At 42.1% G+C, this 14,420-nt stretch overlaps 1 protein-coding gene across 1 annotated transcript in view; it reads right to left on the reverse strand.

Moving 5' to 3' along the window:
• Fbxw8 (F-box and WD repeat domain containing 8) overlaps nucleotides 1-14,420 on the reverse strand; it is a 106,963-nt gene that overhangs the window by 57,757 nt on the left and 34,786 nt on the right. Inside the window, exon 5 of the mRNA XM_027949190.2 lies at nucleotides 3,085-3,242. Coding sequence (XP_027804991.1) covers nucleotides 3,085-3,242 — 158 coding nt within the window. The remainder of the gene's footprint in view (nucleotides 1-3,084; nucleotides 3,243-14,420) is intronic.

Genomic DNA, 14,420 nt, shown 5'->3' on the forward strand with positions numbered 1-14,420 from the left:
ACCCAGAAACCACTCCTCTAGGAAACTACTCTTCTGCCCCCATGTAAAATGTCCTCTGACAGTTTTCCACCACAGCACTGCTCATACAGCAAGCGACCAGATGCAACACAAGTGCTCCTCGACAAGCCGTAGTGCTTACATACGATGGGATGCCACGAGTGTGTAAGGAGTGGTCTTCCTCTGCACAGACAAGGGCCACCTTTCAAGATATGTTACGGTGTGGAAAAGCCAAGATGTGGAAGAACATATGGCAGTACGCTACCTTTTGTAAAAAGAAAAAAGTGTGAGGAATAAGAATAGATATTTATATTTGCTTGGAATTGTAATACCAAAGTACTGGAAGGACATATAACAAAATATTGTTCTTTAGAATGGAATGGACAAAGGTGGGTGAAAGCAAGATTTCTCAATGTATAATTGCCAATATTATTTTGATCTTTGATCCCTTAATATATATGAATCAAAATTATTAAATCACAAAATAAAATTTATTAACCATTTAGAAAATTAAAATCAGCCACTAATTTCTAGAAAATAACATAAAACAAAGTCCATTCAAGAATAAATGATAAAAAAAATCAGAAATATGTAGGACCAGGGTTATTTCCTTAGCCTTTTCCTTTCAGTCAAGAAAAGAGAAAACCCCAAAAAGAAAAATGGGAAAACACAGGAACAAGCAATTTGCAGACAAAGAAACAGTAACAACTAAACACATAATGAAAAGGCATTCACGTAAACTTCGAGTAAAGTAAGGCAAACACAAGAACAAGGAAAACGCCACTTCCACATGTCAGACACGAGGGAACAGTCTCCCTCACATACGTTTGTGAGACTAGACTGGTGAAACCCTTCTGGGGAGCAATTCACAATATTCGTCCAAACATAAAACACCCCCAGTCTTCAACCCAGCAACCAGTCATTTACCCCTTGTGTACGCTTACACAAGTTCACTGTGGTATTTGTTTCAGGATGCTGCTTGCAGCATTGCCTTTTTTTTTTTAAATTAGTAGCAGGGATTGAACCCAGAGGCACTTAACCAACGAGCCACATCCCCAGCCCTTTTCATTTTTTATGTTGAGACAGGGTCTCCCTGAGTTGCTTAGGGCCTCACTAAGTTGCTGAGGCTGGCTTTGAACTCACGATCCTCCTGCCTCAGCCTCCAGAGCTGCTGGGATTTTAGGTGTGCATCACCATGCCTGGTGCAGCACTGCTTTCAATCACTTCCTAAACAGCTCAAATGTACATCAACAGGGGCCCTAACAGATGGACTGAGGACAGCCACACAGAGCAACACTACAGGCACTAAAACAAGATGCTGAAAAGAGTAGAGAGGGAGCCTGCATGTAAGACCACGTAACAGCAGCACTTCAGCTTCTCTTCTGATATATTTCATATACATTTTTTGCCATCTGAATTTCAATTATGATTTTAAAACCAAGCATGTGAAATATTTTGACAATCATTTGCCACATATTTACCAAACAAAACAAATTTTCTGTCATATCTACTTTGTTCCCCAATATTTCTGTGTAGCAATAGGGATGAGGGGGATAAAGACAATTCTTATTAACAATATAAAACCAGGGTCTGAGGGTATAATTGAGAGGCAAGTGTAAGCTGCATATGCCAAGCCTTGGGTTAAAACCCCAACACCAAATGCACACACACTCAACCAGCAGAATACCTGAGTATCACCTCAAGCTGTACCTTGCAAGTTCAAATATGAAACAAGGGCACAAATAACTTGAGTGCACAGTTCTAGAAGAGCCTCTGAGTTTGGCATTGCAAAAACAACACTAAAAGCCCCCTAGTACAATCTGGGATTCACAATCAGAGTTCTGGATTTACTACTGGCTTCAACCTCAAATCTATTACTTAGCTGGCTTTAGGCCTGTTTCCCCATTGGTAAAATATGTGTGTACCAATGTGTATGTGGCAGCAAGAAGTTCCTAGATCATTCTAAAACATGCTAACTTAAAAGTGATACAACTTTCATATAGGTGTTTATATTAAAAAAAAAAACTTCACTGATAATTTAAAAAGTAGCAAACAAGCTCAAGCTTGTTTACAGAATTTCAGTAACTATAGATGAAATAATAACTATATGACAGAAGCAGCTCAGTGAATTTCTATAGGCTGAAAAGACAAGAATCTATCTATCAACAGTGCCTACTAACATCAAGCCAAAAGAAGAGCATTCACAGTGCTAAAATAATAAAGATCCAGCTCTAATTTTCATCCTTGAATGACATATAGATATAAAATTCCCCATTAGCTATTTCAGTTTTGTCCTCTGAGGCAACAGACAATGTCACACTGACTCTGAGGACGTGCCCCAGCGCCCTGACATGAACACTAACATTCTGAAATACACTGCAGTCTACCTTCAGGCAAGTGGGGAGACAAGAGATTCAGTTTCCAACAGAGTGGACGTGAGGAGCATGAGTGGCGGTCTTACAGGATACCACGGCCACTGAAATGATTATTTCTATTAGCTATAAACTTCCAAGTGTTTCATTACTTCTGTAAAAACTAACTTTAGACTATTCTCACCTAGTTCCATAAGCCCACAGTTGCTCACACACAAAAAGAACCCTCTCAGTGCCAGAGAGACAGCACATTGCTATCAAATATCTTGTATAGTATGTAAGTGCCCAAAAAAAAGGTAGGCACTGACTGTTATTTTTCTATTTCCATATTTGTCAATAGATTATCTATGCTATCCCCTTATCACTATTCCTTTTGGACTGAACAGAGGCTAAAGGAAAAGTAGGCCAAGTATATTTAATATTTTACACCAAACAAGTTATTTGCTTAAGATGGCTTGGCCAGCCCTGTCGTGTCTGGCACCAACGCCCAGCCCGACAGTTCCAGTAGGAATTAAACACCGGTTTTAATGGGTGCTGTGTTCCAATGCCTGCTAACGCACTGAGGGTTCCTCGCCAGCTTCTTCACATAAAGGCAGGAGTGTGTGTGTGTGTGCCCACGTGTGTGTGTGGAGGGATTACAGGGGAGCCAGCCACAGCTGCTTAATTTCTGTGAAGCTTTTTTTCCCTTCAGAGGGAGGAGGGCTGCGTTACTTACCATCCTCATAAGCTGCTACCGCCAGCGAGCTGTTGATCCTCACAAAGGAGACATATGGCTGCATTCCAGGCTCATCCTCCTCATACTCTGATTCCAGGAAGGGGGCCACATAGTCCCAGGTGCGGGTGTCCCACACCCTCACTTCCCCTGATGTATATCTGGAAAAGAAGGATACACTTGGTTCCAAAATGGGATTGGAGAGAAAATGGGGAGGGCCTTGAAACAACAGGGGAGTGAGATCTGGACAGCAGGGAACACTCCTGTGACACTGTTTGGATGAGTAACTCCAACGCGGGAAAATGTCAACTGGATGACAGAAGGCTGTGAACACGGTTCACATTCTCACAGCACAATGGTGACAATTTCAAACAAGAAACTATAATAAGAAAGTGGGCATCAAGATCTCCTCGCTTCCCTTTTTACACTGTTAGAACCAATCTGCCACCTCAAGTTCTCCCACTAAAGGGCTCACTAGCAGAAATCTGTAGGAGCAAAGAGATTCTCTCTCTCTCTCTCTCTCCCTTTCACACACACACACACACACACACACCAGAAGGAGATGCTGCTGGGATACTAGGAACTGATGGTCTTACAGGCGCAAGCTTTCTAATACCTCATCCATGCATCAGATCTGACTGATTAAAGTCCCTAAAGACTAATTGATTTGCTGAAACAATTAAATCTTGCCTTTAGCAGCCAGACAGCGCTGCCTCCTCATGAAACACTCTTGTCTAAATGCACACTGGTTGTGCCCTCTTGGAAAACAAGAGCACTTGCTCGGTCCTATCCCTACTGCCACTCCCACAAATGACCGTCTCCATTAAAGCCAGGTAGGGCCAGAACCTGCTCAGACAGGAGGCCCTTAGGGTAACAAAATGCCAATGATGAGTGGGGCACTGTCTGCCACCGAGGGCTTTTTTTTTCTTTCTTTCTTTTTTGAGGTAGTAGGGATTTGAACCTAGAGGTGCTCGACCTCTGAGCCACATGTCCAGCCCTTCAGTTTCATTCCTGAGACAGGGTCTCTCTAAGCTGCCTAGGCTAGCACTGTACTTGCAGTCCTTGTGCCTCAATCTCCTAAATTGATGGGATTATAGGCATGCACCACAACACATGGCCTTGCCACTGAGTTATTCAAGTTCTTTTTTTTTTTGTACCCATAGGTGCTTAACCACTGAGCCACATCCCCAGTCCTTTTTAATATTTTACTTAGAGACAGGGTCTCACTAAGTTACTTAGGGCCTCACTAAGTTGCTGAGGCTGGCTTTGAACTCACAATCCCCCTGCTTCAGCCTCCCGAGCTAGTGGAATTACAGGTGTATACCACCAAGCCCGGCCTTATTTAAGTCCTTTCCATCTGTTACACAGGTTTAATACCACATGTAAAACAAGTGGCAGGAGGGTTAAGGTTGGAAGTAACTTTGAGTACCTCATGATGAGCCCACATCACAAAGACAGGCAGGTGATTCTGAAGGGCTTCAGTCTTCCTAAGGCCCTAACCATTCATTGTTCCTTCGGGGTTTCACTGTAGAACTGAACAAGATAACCTCTCAGATCTATTTAATCACTGAAATCTATGACATGACATGTATAAAGCAGGCACACAAGTTCAATCTCAGTTGAGATTTTTAAATAAAGAAACAAAGAACACTGATTTGGGAGTGCTTTGTTTACATTTAATAGCTTTTCCTCCAAATTATTACTTTATAGTAAATGCCTGTATTACACAATCCACGGGTTGTCCTGTCACACCAGCTCTCTAGGCTGAAGAACTTGCTCTCCACCTGGGGGATGGGGTCTGGAGAGAACACGTGATGGCCGGAGATGAAGAGGAGAGATGTGCTTTCTAACATGGGCCTGCTGCCTCTCTGACCACTGAAGTGCTCACAGAAATAAGCATCTCACAGAACCCTCACACCATCAACGTCCTTAAGCCTGGTGATGAGAGAGCAAGGGAGGCTGTGGCTATCCCCCAGGCCAAAGCACACTCGTGGGCTTCCCAGGCTCTCCAGGAAGCTGTCCACATCACCCTCTTAACCGTGAACCCGACTCAAGAACACAAACCCCACACCCCACTGCATCAAGACACCGCACTCAACCTGACACCCTGAAAATGACTTGCGATGTTCTCTGGAGTAAGGCCACTTGCTTAGCTTCAGAGACACTGAATGAGACATTTGAATTCCTAGACTGTGTGATTAGAGTCTTAAGGTTAAATTCCAGGTAAAAGGAACTAGTTAGTTTAGAAAAAGAAAGGTTAAAGGATGACACTGTCTCTCAGAAATACAGAGAAAGGCAAGTGAGAGAAAGAAGGGGAATTTAGATCAGAGAACTATGGATCTCTGAGGAGAAAAGAGTACTCAGCCAGGAAATGTATGAGCCAGGGTGGTTCTGAGTACCACACCACACCCTCAGCTTCCTGCTGCTCTCTGTGGCACCCCCTTGAGGCACAGCGGGAGGCGCAGGGTGTCCAGGACAGGATTTCAGTGGCCAGAGCTGCAGTGCTCACCTCAACACCATCAGTCAGTACCCCCAACACAGAGTGCTCCAGCAAAGCAACAACAAAACTGCAAAATAGCGGGGGGAAAGGCGAGGAGGGCTTTAACTTCTGAACCAGACAGAAGGGAACTGTGAGATACAAACTGTTGATTTCTCACTTCGAGGGAAGAGGAGAGAGGCAGGGCAGGGGTCCCAGGGAGAACAGTGCTCTATTGATATCTAAAAGGCAGCTGACGAGCCTCTGCTTCCCTGAAGGAAGCTGGGCACTCACAGTGACTCCGCACATGGAAATAAATGCATGTTCTCCTCCAAAAGCTCCCACTCACTGCCACACTAGCTAATTCCGAATTCCTTGTTTTTGTCAGTCCCAGGTCACTGGTACAAAAAGAGAGAGGCCCCTTCAACACCTCCTTTGCCATGATGCACCACTGCCAAGCTGTTTCTGTTCTCCTTCCTAGAGATGGCACCCTGGTCCAAATCCCTCAACACTCCCAACTGTCACAGCCCCCCTGTGTCTGAGCCTCTCCCATCTTCAGTCAACCCTGCTATGCCAAGCCCTCCAAACACCAGTGTTCGTGAGTCATTCTTCAGGAAACACTGCCAGTTTCCCCAGCCTCTGTGCGAGATCATGTCCCCACCATGATCTACCTTGCTAGCAGCCTGGACTTGTCTCTATGACAATTATTTGGTGATTACCTAACTGTTCCTCTTCCTACTCTACTCACCTCTCAGTATCTGAGACCAGGGTCTGGGTCTTGCTCACTGCTGTACCTCCATCAACAAGAACAGTCAGACCAGAACAGTGCTTGACACTCCAGAAGCCTAGGCCAAATCTCACCTCGGAACACCTTAATGAATGAAGTCGGAATTACAGGGCCTCCTGAAAATCCTCCACAAGCCAGCCCCTGCCCTGCTCCCCAGCCACATCCTCTCCTCTCTTCTCCTCTCCCAGTGCCAGCCTACAGACAAGGTTCCCAGCACTCAGAGGAGATTTTCCATAGATACTCATTGAAATTAACTCCATTTTTCAAGTTCAAAGAGCATGAGAATCACATAAATGTTTTGCTATAAGATGACTCAGGAGGTGAAACATAAAAGACTGACTCCTTTATTGAAGGGAATGGAGAATAAAAGACTGTATTTCGCAGGTACTGAGCCATGATGTGGCCGCAGGCCATGAAGCCTAACACAAGTAAAGAAATGACAGCAAGGGAGTGAGACGTGGTGCTCATGAGCACACTCACGTTTTCACAACTGCAGAACAGAGGGGCAGAGGGGCCCGGATCTAAAGGAGCTTACTACTGGCCAGGAGTAGCAAGAACAGATACTGAATGGAAGTAGGAAAAAAGGCTGATTTTTCTCCAGAGCTCCAGATGTCTTTATCGCTGCCTAATGACAATTACACTCAACCAATTAAGACACCACTATGATAGCTGCATTGTCAGTAAGCCTTTGGACCCCAATGTTGATGGCTCTAATTAGTGTCTGCAAAGTACAACTGCAACTAATACATTAGCTGATGTAAAAACACTAAAGAAAAACCGAAGAAAGAAGCCTTTCCACACGAGTAAAGATGTGCCCCAGCCTGTGGCACAGACCAGTGACACAGTGAAGCTGTGTGCTTTCCCAGTCTTTTTCATGCTTGGCAAGGCTGAGTTTACCTCTAAATAAATAGGTCAGGGACCACAGCTGATTTTTTGTTGAAAGAACGGGAACAGAGCCTCTCCCAAGCTTGGCATGCCAGAGCCAATTGCCAATTTAAAATGATTTACCACCAAAGAGCTTTCATTAACTAGTAAGTTTCCAATAAGCAGACTACTTATTTGCACTAAGAGGCCAGGAGAAAAAGAAGAAATTCTGTATAGCTAAAAATAACCTTTAGCCTTTCTTCTTGTGTGAATATCCAGCAAGGCTTCCATTTTGCTTCCAGGTGTCGGCTCTTATTTGCTAAAAACAAATTTGTTCATGGCTCTTCATAAAGATGCAATGGGGAGGAGTGTGTTTCGATTTAAGAATGCTGAGAAATAAGGTTAAGTGACTTACCCAAGGTCACAAGAAACATTTTAGAGGCACAGCTGGAATCAAATGTGCCCAGGTTTTATCAATGTGCTGCTTAGCTAGCACGCCACTCTGCCTCCTCAGATGACAGTGTCTTTAAACAAATACTGCTTTTAAGAGCCATCTCCATTTAAGTGCAATATAAGGAATTTATTGTTTTCAACATTGTGACTCAGCCTTGCAGGACATAACCCCTAACCCTAACCCATCAATTCACCACTATATTTCAACTGGAAGGTAAGAAGCAGCACAGGAGATTCATCAGCTGGTAACAAGAGCGTGGGGTGGGGCAGATCAAGCTGCCACACTCGCTTCACAGGTACTGTGTGAGGACATACAGAATAGTTGGTAACACTTACCCTTTATAGGATTGTACTCAAGCAGTCAACCTCAAATCAAGTCCCAATTCAATTCTGATCAGGCACTCACAGCAGCTTCAGGCCAGGGACAGTAAATGATTTGTGTGTTTGAAAAAACAAACAAAAATGTAGTGGCTACCTAGAGTCCTATGTTAAGAAGGATTCTGAAGCTATACTCCATCCAGTTCACCAGAAAAGTAAATGCTGTGGTGAATTATTAACAACCATGACTGGTTCAGGAGTGAGAAAAGGCAACTCCCCTGCCCCAACCCCACCAAGTCCTGGTCATCCCTCCAGACTCAGCTGAAAACCACTTCCCAGGAGGGACCTGGCCTGAGGCTGAGTATGTGTGAGGTGCCTCTCCAGTGTGTTCTGGTGCTCCGCTCTCCCCAACTCCATGCTCTCCCTAGTCATATCCGGTCAGCCTTTTCGCTTCTCACAAGCAAGGAATGCCCAGGAATGTGTAGGACTCATCCATATGCTGATGTTGATGGAGTAAAGGGATCTGCTGACTCAGCCTAGAAGCTGGAGGCGGTTTAAAGCCTGCTGAGCAATCAGGCAGAGGCCCCTAAAAGTAAAGTACCCACATTCTAGGAGATACTTATGCCCTCAGCATGTAGAGGTTTTAAGAACTGTTTACTTGTTCCATACTTTCTTTAATAATACCAAAGATCACAAATCAACTAAAGCAAAAGTATTTGCTTACTATTTTATATAAAATATGACTGTGTTGCATTATGCAATTAACAAAATGAACTTAATCCCACAGTGCAGCCATTCTGCAGAAATGCACTACAGCAAACATTGAGTACGGTTGAGATGCATCAATTGAAAAATAATGAACGTCTTAATGGACCTTACGAGATACGTGCACCACACACTTAAAACTGTTTTCCATACATCTTGGTTAATCACAATCAATAGAGTCAGAGTCAATGATGATCATGCAGTTACTATAGCTGTGGCCCTTCCCTTTATTCCTTGGAGAAGCAGAGATGGATAAATGCAGCCATGAGTTCACCAGTATTTATTAAGGATATTCTGGGGCTCCTTCATTAAAGATATAATAAATGTAATGCTCTACTCAAGTCACTTATCAATATCTTACCTCAGACTTATTTACTAGAAGAGCATATATACCTCACAGCAGAAAATAAATAAGTAAAAATAATTTTAAAAAGAGGTCCCTAACGGGTAATGATCAAATTCCTTATGGGAAACAGTCCAGTGACATAATAAGCAGCAACAAAAAATGCATACGAAACAAGGTTGAAAGAAAAACTGTAAAGAGAAATCGTTGTCTGAAAAGGAGAAAGACAGAAAGCATGTCCTGAGTTACATATAAACATTGAGTTACGTATAAACATGGGTGATCTAACACAGCTTCATCCCAAGCTGCATTTAGAAAGTGTCTGTTATCTCAAGAGCCTCAGGGCAATCCACAGGCATTACGAAACTAGCAGTTTTCTAGGAACACTGTGAGTTCCTGAACAAAAAATATTTTCAAATTCAGGGTAAATATATACCATTTCAGATTGAAGCCTCTTTTAACACTTTGGAATGCCACATGATCCACATAAAGGTACATTTTTCAATTAGTGGGAAAAATGGAGGAAGAAATGGCCAAAAGCAAAGCACTCCAAAAGTGACCTTAGATGACTACGTTTAAATGAATATTTCCTAATAGTTTTTAATTGTAAAATAATGATAAAATTATTAATGTTAAAAGTATTACAAGGGGCCTGGGTTGTGGCTCAGTGGTAGAGTGCTTGCCAAGCATGCATGAGGCACTGGGTTCAATCTCTGACACTACATAAAAATAAAAACAAATAAAATAAAGGTATTGTGTCCACCTACAACTAAAAAATATACATATGGGGAAAAAAAGCATCAAAAGGCAAACTAAAGCTATCAAAGATTCAGACAGCAGTTGATCCCCAGGGCTGCCAAAGGGAGGGGAAAATATATATATATTGAACTGGGTCATGCCTGGCAGCTAAAGCAACAGCCAGAGTTCATCATGTTGTCTGAGAGGGTGGGGGAGGGAGGGAGGGAGGGAAGCCTTTTGTTGTACATCTTCTCAGGCACACTTGCCTCAAAGGGAATGAAACAAAATGGGACAATTAAATATTTTTAGAGAAAGAAGGAAGCTAAATTTTTGCAACATTAAATGATAAATTCTTCCCTCCAATTCCATTTGGTAGAGGAGAAACCTGAATAAAGAGTCACTGATTCTTCCAGTAAGAACAAGAGCTCATGCTGAAAAGGCAGATCACAGTAGAGGAAAACCAGGGCGCAAGCATCTAGAAGTATTGAACAAACTTCATCATACAGGTTGCTTAATATTTTTTTTTAAACCAAAAGAGGGGAAATTGATCCTCTCATGTGAAAATTTTAAAAAATGTGTTTCTTTATACAAACTGAAATGCTCCAGATGTATGATTTTAAGTAACAGTGAGGAGGGAGTTTATTGCAAAACACCACCATACTCCTGGGCATCTGATAAAAGCTTCTGTGAGCTATTAGCTTAATGACAGCAGAGCTGGCACAGGGCCTCCAAGGAGCCCAAGGCTTGCCTCTCTTCCCAGGTTTACCTGGGAAGCTCTCCTTCACTAGGTGGCTCTCCTTCACTACTTATGGCAAACCCTACCTGATACCCCCCAACCAGGTCTTGTACTGTGACCTTTCTGAACTCATGATGTCATCTGTTTGCAACTTGTAACTTCCAGAGTGCAGCTGGGGAAAAGGAGAACAGTCCAAGCATCACAAATAGAACAGGGATGTTGTCTGTCATGCCCCCTTTTCTTCTATTCTTTTTTCCTCAATGAAAAAAAAGAAAAACATGTAATTTTATTTTGTTTTTGGGGTTGGGGATCAAACCCATGGCCCAACATATGCCAGGCAAATGCTCTACCACTGAGTTATACCTCCAGTCCCAACACATAATTTTTAAAACATTTATTCTAAGTGTTGTCACTACCCAAAAACAAAATATAATTTTTAAAAAAAGGAGCAAAGATATATTTCCCAATCTCTTTGTTATCAACCAACTTTCTAGATAACATCTCTTCTTCTAAAATACACAAAAAACACACATGAAACCTCATTAGCATTTCAGGGGGCCATCACATCACACAGGAAATGCAGACAGATGGGGTTTTGATAGAAAGTCAGGTGGCTTATTCTGTACTATTGAAAGACTTTATTTTTAAAAAGTATTTTTTAGTTTTGGATGGACACAATACCTAATTTATTTATCTTTACGTGGTGCTGAAGATTGAACCCAGTACCTCAAACGTGTTAGGTGAGCACCCTACCAGTAAGCCACCGCCCCAGCCCCTGACTGAAGACTTCTAAACACAAATTCTTCCTAAAGGAAGATCACTGCTATGTCTCAACTGCTCAGCTACAGATGAAGAAACTTCTGCTAGTTCAGGCATTTTCTGCGATGCTGCTTAGGGCGGCAAAGTGACCAGACAAGACCGCAGAAAGGCAAGAGGAAGGGCTAGAGACAGAGTGCAGGCAGGCCAAAGGGAGCCCAGAGTGCAGGCTCACCGCGGCATGAGGAGTCTTCATTCTACATATTTGAGGTTCCCAGATTTCTAGGTGCCAGGACTGGCTTCAGGCCCCGAGGGTACAAAACTGCTGACTATATGGTCTCCACCTTTTCAAGATGGTGCAAACAACAAGATGCAGCACTGGCAGAGGCTCAGCAGGGAAGTCTACTCGTTCACCGACCAAAAGACCACCAATGACCTCAGAGGGCTCAGCGTTATTTCTGGCACTGACAGGAAGCAGGGAGGTCTATGCAGGAGTGAGCTTGAGGGACAGTTTGTGAACTTCAAACCACATGGTTAAACTGGAAAGAAATTGAGGGCTATGAAAGCATTTAAAAACAATTTTTTAACCTGGAAAATCATAAAAATCAATTTATCTAAATCTAGTAATCCCATTTATGGATTTTAGCCTATGAATGAATATAACCTGGAATGCAAGGACAATGGAAAAACTAACTCTTTAATCCTACACTCTTACACAGAATTCAAAGTTTCTACAATAACACGTGTCTTATAATTTTCAAATAAAGAATACTTATACATACACTGCTTTAAAATAAGAAAAAATATGCAAATCTCTGTATATAAAATATTCATAACATTATAGAAATATATGCCACATAAAGACATTTGGTCAAGAGACCACATATACGATGTGATCCTAGTAGATTATATGGTCTACTGATGTCAGTTATCTTAGTTTGTGTATGTCCATTCTATAATATTTACCAACAAAACATTTCTCAAAACATACCCTCATTGTTAAACTATGTGAGACTGTATAATACAACGTAGGAAATAACTTTAATGTCCACTATTAGGGGAACAAATGAGAAAATTAGGGTATAATTATTCATGGAATTTCACAACCAATCAAAGAAGGTAATGCAAAGTAACAACATGAAAAAAATCTCACCAGCTTAGTGAGGAGAAAAAGGGCAAAGATTTAATAATGCAGGCTATGATTATATTATTTTTAAAAAATGTATAGAAAAACCAACTGAAAACCAAACCGCACACCCCAGAGATAACAACAGAATAAGTTATGCTATATGGTAGGACTTAAGTGGCTTTCTCTTTTCCACTCCATAATATTTTTACAAACGAACATGGTTTTAGCTCCACTATTATTTTTAAAGAGAAAAGAAAGATGCATACCACCAAAGAAAAACCAGAATGACACAATAATAGAACAGCTCGAGACTAGCAAATGAGGGCTATGTGGAGGTCTCAGAGGCACTCGGTGCACACACGCCCTGCTCTGCCTCTGGCGACTCACACAGTTGGGTGTTCTGGGACTAGACCAGAGGTTCCTTCCAGGTTTAAAATCATATAATTTTTTAAGTTGAAACAACTAAGAAATTAGAGAACAAACAAGAGAAAATGGGCATTCTCCAGTTACTCACTGTAATGGAGTATATAAGTGGTGGAGGAAGGGGTCATCTGTATATTAAATTTTTGTGCTTATTCCAATAAAATAGTACCCAAGCACTACAGAGCATGTCATGGAATATTACAGAGCACCCCTAGCTAAGATGCTCAGAAATTACTAGAAAGCAGATCCATGCTGTAAAGTTCAATGTTATTTCTGAGTGAAACAGTAATTTTAAAAAATACTGAGACAACAAAGCCGCATGGTTAGCGGCTCTAGGTGCTGCAGCTAAGCACATGTCCAGGTGCTGTGAGAGGAGCAGCGCTGGGTGCAGGGCAGCTGTTTATTAGGCTAGAGTGCTATGGAAATCTCTGGGAGGAGCACGGGCCTTAAACGACAGGGACTGGGTTTCTGCTCAGTGTGGTGAAATGTCCTGGAATTAAAACAGTGGCGGAAGCCGCACGATCTTGGGAGTTTACCAAAAATCACCCAATTTTCCACTTTGAAAAGGTGAATCTTACAGTATGTGAATTACCTCTCAGTTTAAAAACAAAGATGTGATCAAAGATGACTAACTAGAACAGCATGAAAAAACCCAAAGTGTACTTGAGGGGAGTAATGAGGAAAAAGGTAGACGGGAAACAAATGTCAATGAACTCTGCACATCAGGAAAAGATAACCACAGATTATTCTTAAGATAGGGAAGCAAAGACTCTTGGACAAAAAACTGCAGGATCAAAAGCTTAAGAAATAATGTCTGCACATGGCTGAAAAAGCAAGCACAGGTGGGGGGCACAGCCACATGACAGGTGCTCCACCATCTGTCAGTGAGTTCATGAGTGAATGACTAAGGTTCCACTGACTGGGTCAACTGTGAGTCCAACTGCAAGAAAAGTTAGCCTAGTCCTGTGCAACTTGACTTCAACCCTAGGACATTTACACAGAGAACTGAAAAGATGGAAAGAGCAAGAAATATTGCAAATCTTTGCTCTCCACCAATTTTGTGAGATATATTTAATAGGTTTAAATGCAAAAATGGTTTATAGTTACATAAAACAAAACTTCTGAACAGGTTCCACTTGGGTAAAAAAGAGAAAAAGGAAAGGCAGAAGGGAAATGAAAAGAACACAGGTAAGTACAAGAGAAAGCAAGGTGAGGTGGCATGTCTCTTTAAGAAGCTCCTTGGAGATACATAACTGCAGAAGGCCTGGTGAATACAACATTGATTGGGAATGAGGTAACCACAAACACCATCGTCTCAAATGAAAAGGGATTCGAGAGCTGACCCAGAAAACAAGCATCGTAACCACCAGATAAAATTTTAATGATAAACACGAGATGCTCTACATACAAGCAAGATTGAAGGATCCCATGCTAAGCCATCAACACAAGGTTCTTAGAGGAGCTGTGAGGAGCCTCTCTGACCCACAGCTCAAGTTTCATCTTATCGATCCACAAAACTCTGCCATTGCTGGGCTTTATGCTGCCTAATCT

Source organism: Marmota flaviventris, chromosome 1 (genome assembly GCF_047511675.1).
Source record: "Marmota flaviventris isolate mMarFla1 chromosome 1, mMarFla1.hap1, whole genome shotgun sequence".
NCBI classification, from domain to species: Eukaryota; Metazoa; Chordata; class Mammalia; order Rodentia; family Sciuridae; genus Marmota; species Marmota flaviventris.